Source organism: Mustela lutreola, chromosome 6 (assembly GCF_030435805.1).
Source record: "Mustela lutreola isolate mMusLut2 chromosome 6, mMusLut2.pri, whole genome shotgun sequence".
Taxonomy (NCBI): domain Eukaryota; kingdom Metazoa; phylum Chordata; class Mammalia; order Carnivora; family Mustelidae; genus Mustela; species Mustela lutreola.
The window spans coordinates 84,532,825-84,554,076 of NC_081295.1; the positions used below are offsets into that span (position 1 = coordinate 84,532,825).

The 21,252-nt window shown below is 50.0% G+C and overlaps 1 protein-coding gene across 4 annotated transcripts; it reads left to right on the forward strand.

Moving 5' to 3' along the window:
* The first annotated feature begins 6,560 nt into the window (after positions 1-6,560).
* Positions 6,561-16,328, forward strand: PI16 (peptidase inhibitor 16). 4 transcript variants are annotated; one of them, XM_059177798.1, is made up of 7 exons: positions 6,563-6,757; positions 11,300-11,521; positions 13,302-13,411; positions 13,690-13,778; positions 14,457-15,122; positions 15,327-15,454; positions 15,777-16,328. In XM_059177798.1, exons 1-6 carry the CDS (start codon positions 6,602-6,604, stop codon positions 15,434-15,436), a joined length of 1,353 nt encoding a protein of 450 aa, XP_059033781.1. In that variant the 5' UTR covers positions 6,563-6,601; the 3' UTR covers positions 15,437-15,454; positions 15,777-16,328. The 4 variants fall into 4 exon arrangements, with proteins under 4 accessions (XP_059033782.1, XP_059033781.1, XP_059033780.1 ...); XM_059177797.1 differs by having other exon boundaries at positions 15,892-16,328; XM_059177796.1 differs by having other exon boundaries at positions 15,327-16,328.
* Positions 16,329-21,252: the final 4,924 nt, after the last annotated feature.

The window sequence follows — 21,252 nt, forward strand, 5'->3', positions numbered from 1 at the left end:
GCACCTATCAGAAAGGCTGCAGCAAGGGGCGCTGGGTGGTTCAGTCAGTTAGGCATCTGTCTTTGGCTCAGGTCACGATCCCAGGACCCTGAGTTCGAGCCCTGCATCAGGGTCCCTGCTCAGCAGGGATCCCGCTTCTCCCTCTCCCCCTGCTTGTGCTTTCTTTCTCTCTCTGGCTCAAATAAATAAATAACATCTTTTAAGAAAGAGAGGGGTGCTGCAGCAGGTTCCTGGGGCTGCAGAGCAAATTACCACAAACTGGGTGGCTTCAAACAACAGAAATTTATTCTCTCACAGTTCTGGAAGCTAGAGGACTGAGATCAAAGTGCTGGCAGGGCCCAACTCCCTGTGAAGGCGAGGGAAGAATTCTTCCTGGCTTTTCCAGCCTCCTGTGGCTGCTAGCAATCCTCCCGTTCCTTGGCTTGAGGCTGTGTCTCCCTGCCTGTTGTCACATGGCCTTCTTCCCTGTGTGTCTGTGCCTTCCCACGGCCTTCTTGGAAGCACACCAGTCACTAGATTTGGGGCACACCCTAATCCCAGATGACTTCTCCTTAATTTGACTGCGTCCTCGAAGACCTTATTCCCACCCAAGCTCACACTCACAGGTACCGGAGGTTAGGAGTTGAATATACCTTTGAGGGGGCCACGCACAATTCAACCCACGACAGTGGCTGGAATACAAAATAGAGTCAACCACAAATGCTAACAAGGACGTGAAGAACTAGATCCTTCATGCACTGCAGCTGGAGAAGAGTCTGAATTTTATTATAAAACTAAATACGTACTTACCATACATCTCAGCGATCACGGTCTTGCATGTTTCTCTCAGAGAAACGGAAATTCAGGTGCACACAAAAATCTGCATGAGATGCTCGTAGCAGCTTCATTCCTAGTAAATGAGACACAGAAGCCACTCGAAGGTCTCTCGGCCAGTGAAAGGGTTAAACAAACGGGGTGCATCTCTACCAGGGACTAGTGCTTGGCCACAGGAAGGAAGGAGATGCTGACACCTGTCACAACGTGGCTGGATCTCCAGGACACTAAGGCTCAGTGAAAAAGCCAGTCTCAAAAGACTACATGCTATGTGATTCCATTTATATGAATTCCCTCCCCCTTTTAAAGATTTTTCTTTTATTTATTTGAGAGTGAGAGAGAGAGACAGCATGAGCAGGGGGAGGGATGAAGAGGGAGAAGCAGGCTCCCCACCAAGCAGGGAGCCCAATGCAGGGCTCAATCTGTGGACTCTGGGACCATGACCTGAGGTGAGAGCAGATGCTTAACAAACTTAACAAACAGATGCCCTCATTTACGTGACTTCTTAAAATGATAAAACTTTAGCTATGGAGAACAAAGTCATGGTTGCCAGGGACAGCGTTAGGGGTGGCGTACAAGACTTTTAGGGGTAGCAGAAGAGAGCTGTTTTAAGTTCTATGTCTTGGTTATTGAGAGGCCTACAGGATCTGAGAGCAAATTGCACAGAAGGACACACACAGACACCTGCACGCACACACACATACATGGCTAGTCCGTCATCCAGTTAATAGTACAAGTACGGAACCAACAGTTTCCAGATTTTGATATCGGGCCATGGTTACAGAAGATGTCACCGTAAGGGAAAACTCGGCAAAAGAGTCGTGGAATGCTGTGTTATTTTTGTAGCTTTCTGGGAGTCTATGATTATTTCAAAATAAAAAGTTAAAAAGTTAAGTATTGGGAAAATGAAATGAAAAGCTGATTTGCAAAAGATAAGCACAGATTTGTAAATCACAGATTCCACAGATGCAGAACAACCACGCTGGGTTCCTGCAGGAGTTTCTCAAGGTTTTCTGCACCTGCTGTGCCGAGGGGCAGTAACAAACATCTGGCAGTAATGAACATCTGGCACAATGGCACCGGGCCACAGACCACACTTGGAGGAGCACCTGCTCAGAGATAAGAAGATACTAGAGGTGGAATGTTTTCCCTTCTTTGGCTTAATTATTTTGTGGTGGAGATATACTGCTGTTTGAAATGAAACTTGATTTAAAATATGTATTGATAATAACTCCATAATAATAATAATAACAACAATAATAACAATAAATATATATTTATATAAATTTCTGTTTCAAAATTATAACTTTATATTATTAAATTTTAAAAATAAAATATTTATGGGACGCCTGGGTGGCTCAGTTGGTTAAGCAGCTGCCTTCGGCTCAGGTCATGATCCCAGCGTCCTGGGATCGAGTCCCATATCGGGCTCCTTGCTCCGCAGGGAGCCTGCTTCTCCGTCTGACTCTGCCTTCCACTCTGTCTGCCTGTGCTCGCTCTCGCTCACTCTCTCTGACAAATAAATAAAATCTTAAAAAAATAAAATAAAATATTTATTTCCTCCCGATGCTGGTTTATTTATTTTTTTTTCCAATGCTGGTTTATAGATTAAAAACACAGTTGATGTAAACCACATCCAGCCCTCAGTGTGCCTGGTTCTGTCACCTGTCCCTCCCCCTCCTTCCCTCTCCCCTTCCCCTAACTTTACCTCCCACCCCACCCCCCACCCCTTCTCTCTCCCTGGGCTGTAGGCCCTCCACGTCCAGCTCTCCCGCTCTCCTGCTCCCCCTAGTGGCAGGTCCTGGGCTCTTGCCCCATCCGCCCCCAACACCTGGGACAGAACCTCTCTGAGCACGTTCCCTAGTGTGTGGTGATGATGAGACCCACCTCAGAGCTGTCACATGAGGAGTCAATGAGATCACCCACGTGGCAAGGGCTCTGAAAACCTCTCGGGAATGTGCACGTGCAGCGTGGGCCTTTCTGGCAGCACGCCCTTGTCCCCCAGGCACCTCCGTGGTCAACCACTAGCTGTGGTCAACCTCCCAAGTCTTTGTTCCCAACTCACCCTTCCCTCTCAGGGAAACCAGGCTCCTCCTTCCTCCTTCTCCGCCCCCCCGCCCCCACCCCCACCCCCAATTCACCCAGCCCCTCAGGGTTACGTGTGTCCTGCTCTTTCAGCTGCCCAGGGGAAAAGGCGAGCAAAGCTGCTGTAATTGTTGATTTTTTTTCCCTCTGCTACAACTAGAGGCCCTGTTAATTCTCCCACTTGTAGTAGTAGTAGTAGTAGTAGTAGTAGTAGTAATGAATACAGTATGAATACATTCATACTGGCTAACTCAGTGAGCACTTAGAAGGTGCCAGATACTATTCCAAGACCTACCTGTGTATTAATTCATTTAATGCTCCCAACCAACCCTATGGAGTGGGTTCTGTTCTAAGCCCAATTTACAGATTAAGAAACTGAGGCCAGCAAGCAGGGAAATTGTTTGCCCAAGGCCAACTAGCTAGAGAGCACCACCCTCTTCTCACAAAGCTACCCATGTTTCGTGGCAAGCCTCCTCCTTCATGGCAGTGGGGACCTGCTCTACCTTACCCAGCTCAGTGCCTGGCACTGCCCAGCAGCTCTGGGAATCTTTGCTGATCGAATGAATGAGGAGCAAGTGAAGGCTGCCCAGTGTTATGAGCCTACAAAGCTGTCCATCCCTGCCATCGAGGGGCCAGGCAGAGGTCTCGGGGGTGGCCACACAGGGCAGCCTGCCTGCTGCTGCCTGGAAGGCAACTGAGAACCTTGTCCTTCCCACCTCTGTCCTGCCCCTTCCAGGCTGGGTCTCAGCACTTCACTCCCTGGGAAATTTTCTTCTAAGTTTTCCTTCTTTCTCTCTCAAGCCCAAGCTGCTGTCTGGCACTTGCCACGTTCTCCTGTCCCTAGAGAAATATATCTACCTCGCAGCTCATCAGCTAATCACGCTGGGAAAGCAGCCCCTGCAGGCTGGGCCGGGCTGGGATCTGGTCGCTCCTACCCTTCTCTCCTCTGCTCCGACTTTACCCCGAAGGGTTCTCCTCTTTGCCGCAGACTAACCCATTTTCCTGAACTCTTCAAATTCTCTCCCTACCAAGCTCCACTCTACCTCCTAAATCTCCCTGCTTCCTTTTCCAGCTGCCTATTTATTTCCTTCATTATCATTAATATAATTATTTGAAAGTCTTCCAGATTGTTTTATTTTCTCAAAGCTGGGAGACACAAATCCTCCCACTTGTGTTGTAAGCTGCTGCTCACAGCAATTCAGCCCCTCACGTGTTTTATAATTTCTGATTATGCACTTAAGCTGGGGACTGTGTGGCCTGGGTGATGAAAGCTCCCTCCAGACATCATTTTACCTTATTTCTCCCAAGACTACTCCCACCATCACTACCACCACTACTCAATATCCATCCCACTCCAGACCAATTTAAGAATTCCCAAGTTTTGGGGAGCCTAGATGGCTCAGTCCGTTAAGCATCTGCCTTTGGCTCAGGTCATGATCCCGGGGTCTTGGGATCGAGCCCTGCATCAAGCTTCCTGATCAATAGGGAGCCTGTTTCACCCTCTCCCTCTGCCCCCACCCCTGCCTACGAGCATTCTCTCTCAAATAAATACAATCTTAAAAAAAAAAAAAAAAGAATTCCCAAGGTTTGTCTATGGGAAAAAATGCGCACCATAAAATTTACTATCTTACCCATTTTTTATGCATAGATTTCAGTGGCATTAATTACCTTCACATTGTTGTGAAGCATCACCACATCTGGTTCCAGAACTTTTTCATCTTCCCAAACTGAAACTGTACCCATTAAAAAATGACTCTTCATCTCCCTCTCCTCTAGCCCCTGGAAACTACCATTCTACTTTCTGTCTCTATGAATCTGACTCCTCTGTGTCCCTCATATAAGTGGAATAATTTGTGTCTGGCTTATTTCACTTAGCAGAATGTCTTCAGAGTTCATCCATGTTGTAGCCTGTGACAGGATTCCCTTCCTTTCTTAAGGCTGAATAATATTTCATTGTATACAAGGATCACATTATGTTTATGCAATATTCATTGATGGCCATTTGGGTCCTTTCCGCCTTTTAGATATTGCAAATAGTGCTGCTATAAACATTGGTGTGTCACTCTCTGTTCGAATCTCTGCTTTAACTTCTTTTGGATATATATCCAGAAGTGGACTTGTTGGATCGTAATGTCACTCTGTTTAGTTTTTCTCAGTAACCACCTTACTATCTTCCAGAGTGGTTGCACCATTTTACATTTTCAGCAGCAATGCACAAGTGTGTCAATTTCACTGTATATTTGCCAACACTTGCTATTTTGGGGGGAGCGCTGTTGTTATAATAGCCATCCTAATGGGTAGGAAGTGATATCTTATTGTGGTTTTGATTTGCATTTCCCTAATGACTGGTGACTTTTCACATCCTTTTTGCTCACTTGTATATCTTCTTTGGAGAAATGTCTGTTCCAAGTCCTTTGTCCATTTTTTAAAAAAATATTTTATTTATTTATTTGACAGAGATCACAAGTAGGCAGAGAGGCAGACAGAGAGAGAGGGGAAAGCAGGCTCCCCACTGAGCAGAGAACCACCCCCCATGCGGGGCTCGATCCCAGGACCCTGAGATCGTGACCTGAGCCTAAGGCAGAGGCTCAACCCACTGAGCCACCGTGGCGGCCCCCCCTCCTTTGTCCATTTTTAAATTAGATTGTTTGGTTGTTGTATTCTTGAATTGTAGGAGTCCTTTGTATATATTAATCCCTTATCAGATATATAATTTGATAATTTGCCCCTGGGCCTACTTCCCTTCTCATACACTCGCCTCAGAACTCCTGCCGCATCAGCTCACTCATCCCTCTGCTTTTCTGTTCTCTCTTGATTTCTAGAACACATACATTCTATTTCCTAGATATTCAGAGCAGGAAAGATCCCAGTGTCCCATTTCCAAAAGAGCGCCTCAAGCCAATGCATTCACAAAGGGTATGCAGAAGCTAACATTTTATCCATTGCGAAAAGCCCTATTCCAGGATACAGCTAGAGTGGGAAACACTGCGGTCTCTTCTCCTGTGGGCAGGAGTCCTTCCTCCCCTGGGACTGGCTGCTGGCCAAGGCCATGCCCTGTGGGTAGTTGTTGTCTACTGTTTCTGAGTGGCAAGTACCGTCCTGGGCACCTTACATGCATTTGACCTCACTTGATCCTCCTTCCACCCCGTGAGGCAGGTACTATTGCCCCACTGACTTGATTAAGAAAACTGGCAAAAGCCCAGTCAGCAAAGGAGCAGAACCAGGATTCAGGTTTTGGTTGGCCTTTTTTAGCAAATACATCCTGTCTTCCCCCATCCTTCCATAAGCCAACTCCAGCTCCTTCAACCTGCTCAGTCCTCAGGGGTAGGGTCCACGTGGTTTTTGTCCTCATACTTGTCCACAGCATCTAGTGGGTGCGACCTGGGTTACTCTATTTTGCCCTTGAGGACCTGTCCACAACTCAGGAGGGACAGGGGAACGCACACAGCACTGGGCCTGAGCCCCTGTTACCAAGAGAAAGGAGGCTTTTGCCAAGGACTCTGAGGGGAGATAAATGCTGGGAGTGGACTCAGCTCTGGTCAGGACCCAAGCACCCAGCCCTCCTGGAGACGCTGTGTGAGCCGGGCCAGGCCTGCAGACGGCCCCTCCCCGCCGTCTCCAGCCAGGGTGGTGCTTGTGTGGGAAGGACTTCAAATCCAGCTGCCAGACCCCTGGCCGGGAGAGGCTGGGAGGACTGGCCACCATGCACATCTCCTGCAGTCCACTGCTGCTGCTGCTGCTGGCCGCCACTGTGAGTCCCAACGGCGCCCTCAGTGATGATGAGAAACGTGCATTGGTGGAGCTGCACAACCTCTACCGGGCCCAGGTGTCCCCACCTGCTGCGGACATGCTGCATATGGTGAGTGTGGTGGCCAGGGGCCACTCACCTGCCGGAACTGATGGGGTGCTGGGCTGGGTCCCCCAATTCCTCCTACCCTCAAGCTGAAGCTATCTCTAAGACTCACCTCTCTGATCAGTGTCAGAGACATTATGTAATTCACAGGTTCCCAGAAGTAGCCCCATTCTACAGATCAGGAAACTGAGGCTCCGAGGGACTTACTGCTCCCTCCAAGTCACACAGCTGGTAGAGCCAGGCCTGGGAGTCCCCAGCTTCCCACTCAATGGCCCCTTCCCCAGCACTCCTAAAATGCTGATGCACCTCATAGGGGGGACATAGGAAATTCCTAACACCTTGGTAAAGATGGTCTTTCAGAGGCCTTCCAAGGCAATGAGGAGAGGAAACAAGGGGAGGGAGTAGGAGGGGTCCTGGCATAGGGTAGGAGGGATGTATAAGGAGGTGGGAGAGAACAGGAATCAGAAGCAGAGAGGGCTCAGCATCCCACAGCTGCCATTCTGTCTCGGTCATACGACAAGACCTGCGATTTGGGGTGGGTCCCTTAACCTAGTAAGGACCGTCAGTTCTGCATCTGTAAAATGGGTCACCATTAGAGCTAGATGGACTGAATCTGGCATATGGCAACAAGGACTGAATCTCCAGATAGAACACTGATGGGGTCTGGGGATGAAATCTCAAGAAATATATGTATAGGAGGGTACATTTATATAAGGTTTAAAAACGGGTAAAAACTACTACTGCACACTTGTGAGGACACATGCAAATGTAGTAAAGATACAGAGACATGCTTACAGGTGATGGAAGCCAGATTTGGGGTGGTGGTTACCTCTGTTCAGAGGGAGGGTTATTTGACAGTAGGGTTAGGATGGGATGTTTAGGCTCAAGATGAAAAGAGAGAAAGGCTGCCTGAATAGCTCAGTTGGTTAAGTGACTGCCTTTGGCTCAGGTCATGATCCCAGGGTCCTAGGATCCAGCCCCACATCAGGCTCCCTGCTCAGCGGGGAGCCTGCTTCTCCCTCTCCCTCTGCCCCTCACGCTGCTCATACGCTCTAGCTCCCTCTGTCTCTCTCCCAGTCTCTCTTGCTCTCTCAAATAAATAGAATCTTTGAGGGGTGCCTGGGTGGCTCAGTCATTGAGCTTCCGCCTTCGGCTCAGGTCATGATCCTAGAGTCCTGGGATCGAGTCCCGCATCAAGCTCTCTGCTCAGCGGGAAGCCTGCTTCTCCATCACCCTCTGCCTGCCTCTCTGTCTACTTGTGATCTCTGTCAAATAAATAAATAAAATCTTAAAAAAAAAAAAAAAAAGGAATCTTTGAAAAAAAGAGAGAGAATCAGAAATTCACCTCCTTCCTGCTCTCCCGGAGGGCTGAGCTAGCCCATCTTCTCTGGTGACCCTTGGGTGCCCTGGGAGGCTCAGGAACAAGGTCCAGGCACCCCATAGCTAGTGTCCCAGAGCAAGGTCACACCTAGGGGAATATAGCAGCGCACCTGAGGGTCCAGGATTGGAGTTCCAGCAGCTCTGCTCAATCTGGCCAAGTGACTCCGGGTGGCTCCTTTTACCTTCGAAGGCTTCCATTTCCTGATCTAGCACTTGTGACTGGCATTCCCTAGGCTGAGAGTCAAGGAACGCCTCTAGAAATGCACTCAGCACCACCATTCAAGCCCTGTTGCCTGGCAGCCAGGAACTGCGGACAACAGACCCGGAGCACTGGATGCTGGTACCAGCTCTGCCAACAGCTCCCTGAGTGAGGCCTGGAACACAGTACTGAGCCTCAGTTTCCCCATTTGTAGGTCTCCGATGCCCTTCAGTCTTGTTGGCTGAGGTTGGGGGTTACCCACCCAGGAGCTGCTTTGGGGACAGAGCTAGACCCTGGTGGTGAGGTGACATTCTGGGAAGCAGTTTGGATACTCAGGGGTTATGCTGCAGTCCAGTGGGAAGTGATGGGAGGAGGGGACAGACTGGAACAAGCCTCAGCCTCAACCTCAGCAGTAGTAAATACAGAAACTGTGGGGCCAGGTGGCTTCGTTCAAATCTTGATTCTACCATTTACTAGCTGCATGACCTTTGTTAAGTTACTTAACCTCTCTGTGCCTCAGCTTCCTCATCTGTAAATTGAAGATGATGACAACATAGTAAGTCCCTTGTAGGATGGTTGTGAGGGTTAAATGAGTGAATATGTAGAAAGCATTTAGAACAGTGTGTGGCATCCAGTAAGTATTACACAGTATTTGATTACCAAAAGAGGGAATGGATCCAGGGTAAGGCTGGTGGCAGTTATCATGAACTCTTTTCTCTCCCTTAGCTATCACATCTAATCGTCACCACCTTTACCTTCCAGAAGGTTCCATTTTCCTTGAATCCTACTCCCCCATCCTTGACCTTAGATAAAACTTTTATTACTTCTCCCAAGGACTCCTAGAAGAGCCTCTACCTGCTTCCTCAGCCTCTGGCCTCCGCTGCCCAAAATGAACAATCCAATACCCAGGCTTGACCTTGCTCAACACCCTTCAGTGGCTCCCACTGGCTCCTGACAGCCTCAGGATAAAGCTCCAGCTTCTAAGAAGACTCTATGTGTTTGGCCCCTGCTGACGCCTCCAGCCTCCTCTCCTGCTCAGTTTCTCCCTCCATAACCTCAACAGCTTGTCCTTCCCCAGTCAAAACATTGTCTCTCCCTTCTGTCCTCCCTTTGTTCATGCTGTGCCTTCTGTTCCCTCCACCTGACTAATGCCGCCATTACATTAGCTTAGTGCCTCCTTCTCCGCCCTCAGGTTGGGCTAAATGGCCTCCTCGGTGCCTCTACACCACCCATTGCAAATCTGTCATTGACCACATCATGACCCAATCAGCAGTTTATGGCAATGTGAACTTGGGCATCTCGGTCCTTTCTCTTAGTTCCAGGCTAGCATATTGCCCCGGACTGCTGAATGAGTGAGTGAATGAATGGACTTGTTTTCAGACAGTGACCATGTGGCCAGTGTGGGTGGGTGCCGTGACTCTCAAAAATCCCTGTGGTTTCTGGAAGACTGAGAAGCCTTGAGACCCAAAGGAATGACTCTACTAATGGGACTCCACGCATCCAGTTGGAATAGGAATCCCAGCCAGGCTCTGTAGGGAGACTGCTTAAAGCAGAGTCTGTCTCAGTCATCAATAGCAGACTAATGTCTACTGAGCACCTGCTATGTGCCAGCACTATGCCAGACACTGGGACCACATCACCGTGTTACCCCAAAGGAGCTCACGGTTCAGTCTGGAGCGCTGCAGGTCATCCCGGATTCCCCGATCCTAGTCCCCCACAGCCTGCTGCATTCCCACTCCCCAAACCCGCTTACTACCAGAGTCTAAGAGAACTTCAGGGAACAGCGACAAAACACCCAGGGAGGGAAAGAGATTCACTGCTGTCACAAAGTGGGGTGGTCCCAGCCCTATGTTCCCATCCGCACTCCCAGGCAGCTGTTCCCGAGAACCGTGTGTGGGCGAGGAGCCACACTATCCCCCCCTCTCACGGTCACCCAAGCTCCTGGCGCTCTGGAGGCTGTCTGGCTCCCACAGCTGGCTGGGCCGCCAGAGGGTGGAGCAAGAGTTGTTGCCAGGCCATCCATTTCTCTTGGAGAGGCCAAGGACAGAGCTTAATGGGATCCAGGCCTTTCTCGTCAAACCTTTGTTAATCCTTCTTCCCACCCACACTGGGGCTGTCCTCCCAGCCAGGGACACACAGAACCTCAGAGGTCCCTTAACCTAACATGCTCCCTCCTGCTGCCTCACCTGAGGTCCCCCCTGGAGAACACTGCCTTTGGGAACTGACAGCTCCTTGAGACACCACGGCTCTGAAAATAGGCCTCTCGGTGGGTCATGCAGAGACACAATCTTTTGGGGGAAAGGGTTTTTCAGCTGACAAAAGTTGAGACCACCTGGGAGGGAAGCCTGGAAATGGTAAAGCCATGGAGGCTAGGTGACCCCAAAGGAAGGCTGGGACCTGAGTGGGGAATGCTGGCCACCCCCAAGTCATATTTATGGTGTGTGTGGGTAAGGGGGTGGAGGATAGCAGGATAAATAATGCAGCCCTTGAACATCTCATTGGAAATTCTGTGGTCTTCAGAGCAATCAGGTGGCTCTGGGAGGTAGGCAGGGCACAGCTGCCCTCCTTTCATATAGAGGGATATTAATATTAATTAATGATAACACTGTCACAAACATCATCTGATTTATTCTTCACAAAGCCCCATGAAAGTTCAGAAAGGGTAGGCAATCTGTCTAAAATCACACAGCTGGTAAATGGTCCCAAGTTTAGCCAACTCCATGGCCTAGGGTGGAACCCTCCCAGCTCCCCCGCAGAAGCCCACCAGGAGCATAGGCCTGTTCCTGATCATGGCCAAGAGTTACCCAGCAGGAAGGGAGGGTCTCCGGCCTCCAAAGGCCCGCAGGACACCTTCAAGCTTCTTTAATCCCCAGAGTCGGGGGCATCCCCACCTCCCTCTCCCACCCACCTCCACCGTCTCCACGGAGCCCGAGGCCAGGTGTTGCTCACCTCTCCGTCCTGTCCCGCAGAGGTGGGACGAGGAGCTGGCCGCCTTCGCCAAGGCCTACGCGCAACAGTGCGTGTGGGGCCACAACAAGGAGCGCGGGCGGCGCGGGGAGAACCTGTTCGCCATCACGGAAGAGGGCATGGACGTGCCCCTGGCCATGGAGGAGTGGCATCACGAGCGCGAGCACTACAACCTCAGCGCGGCCACCTGCGACCAGGGCCAGATGTGCGGCCACTACACGCAGGTGCGTGCCCGCAGGGTGGGCGGGGCTACACAACGAGTGGGCGGGGCATCACGAGCCGTGGGTGGGGCCGCACTAGCCGTGGGCGGGTGGGGCAGGGGCTGCCTCTCCCTTTCCCAGCTCCAAGATCAGGCAGTCCCCGCTCTAAGGCCCCGAGATCCTTCGTAGAAGTTTCGACAGGAGCTCCTGTGTTGTCCACGCCTCTGACGACGCTGACTCTTGAAGAAGCACAATCGCTTGAAAATCTAGATGGCCCCTCTCGGCCTCCTCTTACTGAAGGAACCTGAGTTAGGTGTCGCAGAGCCAGTGTCGTGGATGATTATTGTGCTAGGAATACTGACTGACCTCTAAGCGGTCCTGTCCTCCGGCCTCAAGCAGGGCTGTTTGCTCCGCGGTAATTGCCCTCGACTTCTGGCTTCTCTCACTGTCCCTCTTCCGTCATTTCTCATGGTGTCTGTTTCTAACCTGCCAGGGTCCGATAAAGCAAATAAACAATTGTGTGTTTAAATTTTCTTCTGCTTTTAAAAGCCATGTGTAAAATAAGAGCAAATCGTCACCCAGTGAAGGTTTCAGGGAGCCTTCGAGATCATTCTCTGCCCCTCGAAGTCACTTCTTGCTTATGTCAGGGTTCTCACTGCACTTTGAAAGTTGGAGTTTCCAGATAAGAGATGCTGGGTGCGGGTGCTGTAGGGGTGTGTATACGTGTAGGGGAATTAACAGTAGTGTTATTGAATTCTTGTTCTTCTCCACCCAATGCTTATTGTTCAAACAATAACAGAACAATTTTTTAAAAAAAGAAAAAGGAAGATCGACCTTCTTCCCACCCATATCCACCAATTCCACTTTCCAGTGCTTCTTTTGAGTGGTATTTTTAGTGCTAATCTTTGGGGAAGGAAATCTTGACATCATCCATCCAGATGAAGAAGTTGTGAGGGCCCAGCAGCCCCTCCCTCTCCCCTCCCCTCCATACCCTCCCACCTCTCACACCCCCGGCCACCTCCAAAACACACACACACACACACACACACACACACACACACACAGACACCCTCCTGCAAAGACTGCTGTCAGCGCCTGGCATGCTCAACAGTGGTGTATCCTCAGCTAACTTAAGCAGGAAAACAAAACAAAACAAAACAACAAAAAAAAACAGTCTGGGGGATGTATGCAGAATTAGTAGCTGGAGCCAGATCTCACAACAAAAACTTGCCTCTGTTTTAGTGACTCCTGAACAGACTCGGCTAGAAATAGCAAGGAGAGTCTGCTGGTATCAGTCCATGGTGGTGCACAAAAGCTGTTTTGATTTTTAAATTTTATACTTAAGACAGAATTCATTCTAGCAGGTAGGAGACCCAGACTTAGAAACAGCAGAGCAGACCACTGCTCACTTGTGAAGCGGGAGGAAGTTCTATGTTCAAAATGGTTCCTTCTGTTCTCTTCCTTGGATTTTGTTTGTTGCTGATATCTAAGATTCTCATGTTTGAGATTCATTCCTTTGGATATACCCCTTGTTTAAAATGCACAGGAAGTTGTAAAAAAAAAAAAAATTCGCAGGAGGAATTCATGAGGGTATATACTAAGGGAATTTTTTTCAGAGAAAAGCCTGGTGAAATAGTGTGTATGGTTCAGGACAAATTCTTCCCAAACTGCCTGTTTACAGTTGTGCCTGGAGCTGTGTGTCCTCAGAGACTTGGATTTGACAGGTTGTAGGGATCCTCCCCTCCCCACCCATACAAGACTGGTGTCCCACTCAGGCTAAACTGTTGGGTTTGCTCTTCTTCAGCTGGTCTGGGCCAAGACGGAGAGGATTGGCTGTGGCTCCCACTTCTGTGAGAAGCTCCAGGGTGTTGAGGAGATCAATATCCAATTGCTGGTTTGCAACTATGAGCCCCCGTGAGTGCCCAGGGAGCCCTGCGGGTAGAGGATGGGCAGAGCCAAGGGGAGGGTTGAGCTGGGCAGTCTAACAATATAGGAGGGGGCTAATCTGGGGCCTGAACCCCATATTCTTGGGGAGGCTGTGAGGGAACCCATGGGAGTCTGCTCTCATCGGCCGGGCAAGCTAGTTGGGAGCAAGACCCAGGGGTACTTCCGACCTAGGTATGTGTTTGAGGGATCGGGACAGGGGTCTGTAGGAACTGCCCCGCTCCCAGCATCGTCCTCGCTTCCCGCAGGGGGAACGTGAAGGGAAAGAGACCCTACCAGGAAGGGACTCCGTGCTCTCTATGTCCCTCCGGCTACCGCTGCGAGAACTCCCTCTGTGGTGAGTTGGGGGGTAGGGTGGGGAGGAGTAGGAAGGGGCTGCGAGGGAATTAGAGCCTCCAAGGACTCCCGTAGCCGGTGCACCGGCTGGGGCGGGAAAGGGAGAAGGGGGGTAAGGAGAGGGCTGGTGAGACTGTCCCTCGGGGACCCTTTGCGGGCCCACTCTCTCCGAGTTCCCAAGCCCACTTCGCCTTCCTTGCGCAGTCACTTTGGCGCCCAGTCATTTAAAGTGGTCGGATTTCAATCCTTGGAGCTGAGGGTAGAGGACGGAGGCCCTCAAGCTGCGGGCGAGGTGGGCGTGGCCGGAGGATAGGGCTCCCCCGGGGTGGGGTGGGGGCTGGTAGTGGGCGTGGCCAAGTGTCCTTGAAGGGGACAAGCAAGGGAAGCGGTGGACTTGATAGGCACAAGCATCTAGCTGGAGATTCCCCTGAAAAAGTAGTTGTGTGAGTGCCGAGAGCAAGATTTGGACAAAGAGGTGGATAAAGGAGACATTGTTTTAGTGCTACAATAAAATAACAACCTTGTAATAAAATAATATTACCAATGAAGGATATAGTCGCTGGAGGGGATGTGTGTTTGCTTGTCATCGTAGGACATTTGGTCGCCTCACCTTGACTGTGGTGGGGTGAGGGAGGTGGAGTCCGCTGTAGCACTAAGGCAGGGCCTTGTTTCTTGTCAGAACCCATCACAGACCCAGAAGAGGCTCAGGATTTGCCTCACCCGGTAACCGAGGCCCCAGCTTCCCAGGCAACCCAAGCTTCAGGCTCTAGGAAAAGCAGTGTCCCTTCTTTCCTGGCAACGGAAACTCCATCCTCCTTGGTAACAGAGGTCTCAGGCCCCCTGGCAACCAAGGCTCTACCTGCTGCAGAAACCGCGGCACCATCTTCCTTAGCAACGGAAGATTCCCTCTCCATGGCAACAGAGGCTCCACCTTCCTTAACGACTGAGGTCCCTTCCTTCTTGGCAACTCACAGCCTGTTCTCCCTGGATGAGGGGCCAGCTACCTTCCCCAAGTCGACCCATGATCCCATCTTCAAATTGGCAGACAAAGAGGCCAGCAGGACAATAGTGCCCCCCAAGAGCCCAGACAGTTCTCTGCACCCCAAGATGTTCTTGACAGGGACACGGGAGCCACTGCCCCACTCCCAGAAGGTGGGCAAGGCTGAGGCCGAGTTGCCTCCTTCCAGTGAGGTCTTGGCCTCAGTTTTTCCAGGCCAGAACAAGACAAGAGAGCTGCCGGCCACACTGGACCACATGGGACACACTTCCTTCAAGTCCCCCAATGCCTCTGCCACTGCTAATGTTGTGGGTGGGCGCACCCTGGCTCTGCAGTCATCTTTGCCTGGTAAGGCATGTAGTGTTGTCCCACCTTCCCTCCTTGTTGCCAGAAGGTCATCATCTTGCCTCCAGCATCAGTGTTGTGGGCTGTACCCACTGAATAAGAGCTTCCTCCCTGGCTGCTGGGCCCCCACTTGCACGCCTGGCAGGGAAGGCGGGAGGTCAGGCAGAACTGTGTCCATGCTGAGACAAAGCCTCTCTCTCCCCACAGGTGCAGAGCCTAGTGTCAATTCAGGGCTGAACTCGGGCCTTGGTCACATCGGGGGCCCCCTTCTGGGACTGCTGCTGCTGCCTTCCCTGGTCCTGGCTGGAATCTTCTGAAGGAGTCACCACTCAAAGGCAAGGGCTGGTGGGGAGACCCTGGCCTCATGCCCACTCTGGATCATCCCTTCTCCAAGGAAGAGGCCACAGTTTCCTGGGCAGGTCCTGCTCTGTGGCCCAGAAGTCCCCCTTTAACCCCAGCTTCTGACCAGACTCCAGGCCAGTGATCTTGTCCCCTCAGGAGGCCTCTGTAATGTCCACTCCTGGCACTGCCCCAGGAGTGCCTCTGCCTCTGTGGAGGTCCAGGCCTCAGCTAGCTGCGGATTACTCTGGGCAGTGTTCCTGTGGCCACTTATGCTCAATCTCCAGTTGTCCTGTGGCCGTGGTTCTGCTCTTCCAGGGACAGAAGATCTCAGTGCTTCCCTGAAACCCCTTGACCCCTCCTCGTCTCCTGGCTTCTTCCTTAAGCCATTGGAGTTTGGGGCTATTCCCAGAAGTACCTCCTGCCTTCCCAGGCTGAAGAGGTCAGCTGTCGTCCTGCCGTCGACTCCCCACCACCCTGCCTCTCCACTGAAGATGCTTCTTGGCTGAAGGCCCTCTGGATGGACAAGGCTGCAGGGCCTGTGCCTCATCTGCAGACACACCGTGGGGGCACAAGGCCGGCCACCTGGCCCAGACCCCTTCTGCCCCTCCCATCTCATTCCCTGGATGGGTGGGGATTCAGGGGAGATCCCTGCCTACCAGGCTTGGGACTCTGCCTCTGCAGGTAGCTGGTTCTCCCTGAGTGCCCCCTCCCCCTACTCGCTGGTGTAGCTGGGGAGGGGGATTATGAGGGGCAGAAGGACAAGCTCCAACTGAATGGGGTTCTACATGGTAGCGGGGGGGGGGGGGCAGGCAAGGACCAGGAAAGGGAAGCAGTCCCTGACTCCCGAATAAAGCCTCTGGAAGAGTACCGAGTCTCTGTGCTTATGAAGACTGGTGGGTGAAGGGGTGGCTCTTGGGGATGTCCTGAAGAGGTTCCCTTCCAGCACCTAGCACCTGCTCTGTCTTCTACCCACCTCCTCTCCCTACACCCTCCACCTAGTTCTTTGGGGCACCTTTTCCTTCCTTTAAACTGCTCCCCTCCCCAACTCAAATCTTTAGGCAGCGAGCAGGAAAGAGGGAGGGCCAAGGGCTGATTCCCCCATCTCCAGGGGTCACCGGTGGAGGCTTCGTTGGGTTTTAGACCCCAAATCAAGGAGAGGCACACAGCCTTTTTACAAGGTGCTGCTGCCCAGGCCCAGCTGGTACACCAAGCCAGAGACTTTGCCAGCCGTGGGTGCTTGGAGGTGTCCCGAGGAAGGGTTCTGGAGTCCCAGACACACTCCCCTAGAGGAGCACAGGACTGTGCAGGGTGCTGCAGGGTGGGAAAGCACGTGTGTGTGTGTGTGTGTGTGTGTCTATGTATATGCATGTAGGGCTAGCAGCAGTAGGTGACTGAGGGCGGGCAGCTTGGGACCAAGGTGGGGCTGGTGGGGATGACAGAGTGACAGTCTCCAGGTCAAAGCTGGAATGGGAGCAAACAGGAAGCTTGCAATGCAGGGTGTGTGTGTGTGTGAGAGAGAGAGACAGAGACAGAGACACATAACATATTAAGAGACAACCTAATGATATAAATTAGGATATAACTCATGTAAAATTCACCCATTTAAAGCGTACCATGCAATGGTTTTTAGGATGGTGCAAGCACCAGCAGTCAGTTTTAGAACATTCCAACAGCCTGAAAAGAAACCCCATCCTCATTAGCAGCCCCTCTCTGTTCCCCCTCCACCCCAAGCCCAAAACCACCACTAGTCTAGTGTCTCTACGGAGTTGTCTGTTCTGACATGTTGTATAAATGGGATCATACAGTGGGCAGCCTTTTCTGTCTGGCTTCTTTCACTTACCATAATCTTTTTTAGATTTATCCATTAGGTAGCACATGACAGTACTTTATTCCTTAGTCCCTTGTATAGAATACATTTTATTTATCCGTTTGTCAGTATCATAGGATAACTGCGGATCCTACGGTCACTCTGTGGTGAACATTTTTTTAGAACTGCCACACTTCTTTCCAAAGTGGCTGCACCATTGCACATGTGCACCAGCAATGCACGAAGGTTTCCATTTCTTCACATCTTCTCCAACACTCATTATCTGTCTTCTTAAAATTATAGCCATCCTAGTTGAAGTACTATCTCATTGTGCTTTTTTATTTTCATTTCCCTGATGGCTAATGATGCCAAGCGCATCTTTCCACGTGCTTTTTTACTGGCCTTCTGACTATGGAGAGAGGTCTATTCAAGTCTTTTGCCCATTAAAAAAAAAAAAAGATTAAATTTATTAATTTTTTTTATTTTAAAGATTTTATTTGACAGAGATCACAAGTAGGCAGAGGCAGGCAGAGAGAAAGAGAAGGAAGCAGGCTCAATCCCAGGACCCTGAGATCATGACCAGAGCTGAAGGCAGAGGCTTTAACCCACTGAGCCACCCAGGTGCCCCTTTTTGCCCATTTTTTAACTGGGATACTTGTCTTATTATGAGTTGCAGGAATTCTTTATGTAGTCTAAATACAAGTCCCTTATCAGATATGTAATTTTAAAGCATTTTCTCATTCTGTGAGTTGTCTTCTCGATTTTTCTTTAGGATATCTTCTGAATGCAGTCTTCAATTTTGATGATATCCAATTTATTTGTTCTTTTGTTACTGTACTTTTTGGTGTTACATCTAAGAAACCATTGCCTGATCTGAGGTCACAGAGATTTGAGCCTATGTTTTTTCTAAGAGTTTTATAATAGTTTCATTTCTTGTCTTTATGCCTTTGATCCATTCTTAGTTGATTTTCATATGCGGTGTTAGGTGGTTGCCCAAGTTCATTCTTTTTTTTTAAAGATTTTATTTATCTGACAGAGAGAGAGAGAGATCACAAGTAAGCAGAGAGGCAGGCAGAGAGAGAGGAGGAAGGAGGCTACCCACTGAGCAGAGAGCCCGATGCTGGGCTCGATCCCAGGACCCTGAGACCATGAACTGAGCCGAAGGCAGAGGCTTTAACACACTGAACCACTCAGGCACACACCCCCAAGTTCATTCTTAATGCATGTGAATATCCAGTTGTCCAAGAACTTTTTGTTGAAGGTGATTCTTCCTCCATTCACTTGTCTTGTTGCCTTTGTCCACAATCAATTGATCTTAAATGTGAGAGCTTATTTCTGGATTTCTCTCAATCCTGTCCCATTGATCTCTAGGTCTATCTTATGCCAGTATCACACCATCTTGATTATCATAACTTTGTAGGACATTTTGAAATTGTTAAGTGTGTGTCCTCCAATTTTGTTCTTCTTTTTCAACATTGTTTAGGTTATTTTGGATCCCTTGAGTTTCCATTTAAATTTTAGTGCCAGCTTGTCAAATTTCTGCAAAGAAGCCAGCTGAGATTTTGATAGGAAATTATGTATTCTGCCACCTAGGTCTTCCAGTCCATGAACAAGGGTTATCTTTCCATTTATTGAGGTCTTTACTTTTGTTTAACAATATTCTGTAGTCTTCAAGGTATAAACTGTGTGGGCTTTTTGTTATACTTGTTCATATTTTATTTTTGATGCTATTATAAATGAAATTGTTTTATTAATTTTATTCTTTACTTTGTTCATCTGTGAATGTAAAGTATGATTGATTTTTGTGCATCAATTTTATATTCTGTGCCCTTTCTGAGTTCATTTATTAGTTACAACAGTATTTTTAGTGGATTCTTTAGGATTTTTAAAAAAAACATTATTTATTTGAGAGAGAATGAGCAGGGAGGAGGGGCAGAGGGAGAGAGAGAAGCAGGCTCCCTGCTGAGCAGGGAGCCCCATATGGGGTTCAATCCCAGGACCCTGAGAGCATTACCTGAGCCAAAGGCAGAAGCTTAACTGAGCCATCCAGGTGCCCCAGAATTTTCTATCTACAAGATCATGTCATCTGCAGAAATAGTTTTACTTCTTCCTTTCTAACCCTGATAAATTTTATTTCATTTTCTTGCCTGACTGCCCTGGCTGGACCCTCCAGGACAATGCTGAGCAATGGCAAGAGCAGACATCCTTGTCTTGCTCTTGATCTTAGAGGAAAAAAATCAGGGTGTTCATCATTCAGTCTAATGTTAATTACGGGTCTTTTGGAGATGTCATTTATCCGGGTGAGGAAGTTACATTCTTAGGTTTTTGAATGTTGTTGTCATGAAGGGGTGTTGAATTTTGTTGAATACTTTTTCTGTGTCTATTGAGATGGTCATATGCTTTTGCTTCTTCTTCTTCTAAGTATAGAGAGTATTATGTTTTTAGAGGATGATCCAACTTACGATCCTGAGCACAGGGGTCCCTCCTTTCCTGGGCTTGTTTTCTCAAGCTAGCCCTAGGTCAGTGAGGGAGTCAGGTGAGGCTGCCTCTGAGCAGAGCAGGCCTGTGTAAGGCCAAACCCATCTTCTCTGGTTTTGGGGTGAGCTCTGCTTGCCTCCTGAAAAGCAAGAGCATCTGTGGCCAGCCCTCAGGACACCCTCACATGAAGAGGACCCACCTAAGACCAGAAGCAGGGACCTCTTTGGAAGTTCATTTTTTGGGAAACAAGACATGGTGTCCCATGTCTTGTTGTCAGGCAAGGCTGTGACAAATGGGCAGAGAGGGGACGTGTCAGCACAAGCCCATGGTAAATAGGAGGGCACGTTCAGAGGGGAAGGTGGCTGGCACTTTGAGGCTTCAAGGGCCACAGTGGGGAGCACTCTGCTCCAGCACTCTGCCACACAGCTCTCAGGTATCTGGGGACTGACAAAGCAACAAGGGCTACACTAGGACCCAGCAAAGGCCACCACTACCAACGCAGGCTTCAGCACAGGGGGCCCCAAAAGGCCTACCAGAGGACTCCCCAGCTTTGTCCATCAGAATTGCTTTTTCCAGGAGGAGTGGATGGAGACTAATTGCCCACGAGGACATTCCCACTACTGTCACCCCTCCTTTTGCTGATGGCTCAGCTCCCTTCCTACCCCAGTCCAACTCGATCTCCTTTCTCAGCTAAAAACCCTGCCACTCTAGTTTCCAGGACTTGACAGTGAAATACCAGGTGCTCCAACGGTAGGTGAGACCTCAGCCCTCAAACACAGAAGAGTCTGGCAAAGGGGGCATTTAACATGCACAATAACCACATCTATATATTGACCTGAAAAACATTAGGGGTAAAACCTGTACTTTGCTCAACTAAAAACTGAGAGCATCAAAGGGATTTTCTCGCCATTTCTGGTTCTGGTTCTTGCTGTTCTGACTCGCAAGTCCCCAGGGACTACTTGGCGGCAGCGCTGGTTCTCCTCAGGGTGACCTGCCACGCCCACCCATGGCCCACTCTTGACCAGAAGTGGCCTCTCCAAATGTCTGAGGGGATGGCTGTCAGAGGGGCTCTTCAGTGCCAGCCCAGATCACATTCCAGAGTGCCCTACATCTGGGGGGACCACAGGAAGGAATCAATGGAAAAAATAGGATTCTAGGGCAGAGCAACAGGAAGAAAAGTTGCCCCCACCCCCACCAGTGGTCAATGCTCGGGGGAAACCACAGTGGGCTGGAGAAAGATCACATGCTGGGAGACAGACATGCCTCTGAAAGGCCTTCCTTCTCTAAAGAAATGGTGCCAGCCAGGCCTGGCCCGCTTACCTAGCTCACCTTGGTGATTCAGCCATCTGAAGTGAGAATGGGACCTCAGAGGCCTCAATCGGTGGTCCCTCACAGGATGCCCACACAGGCATGCTTCTGCACCCCGAGGGACCAAAGATACACAAAGGAAACTGCCCTCAAGTCAATGGCTACTAGGGCCCCTGGGGAAAACTGGTTCAGTCAAAG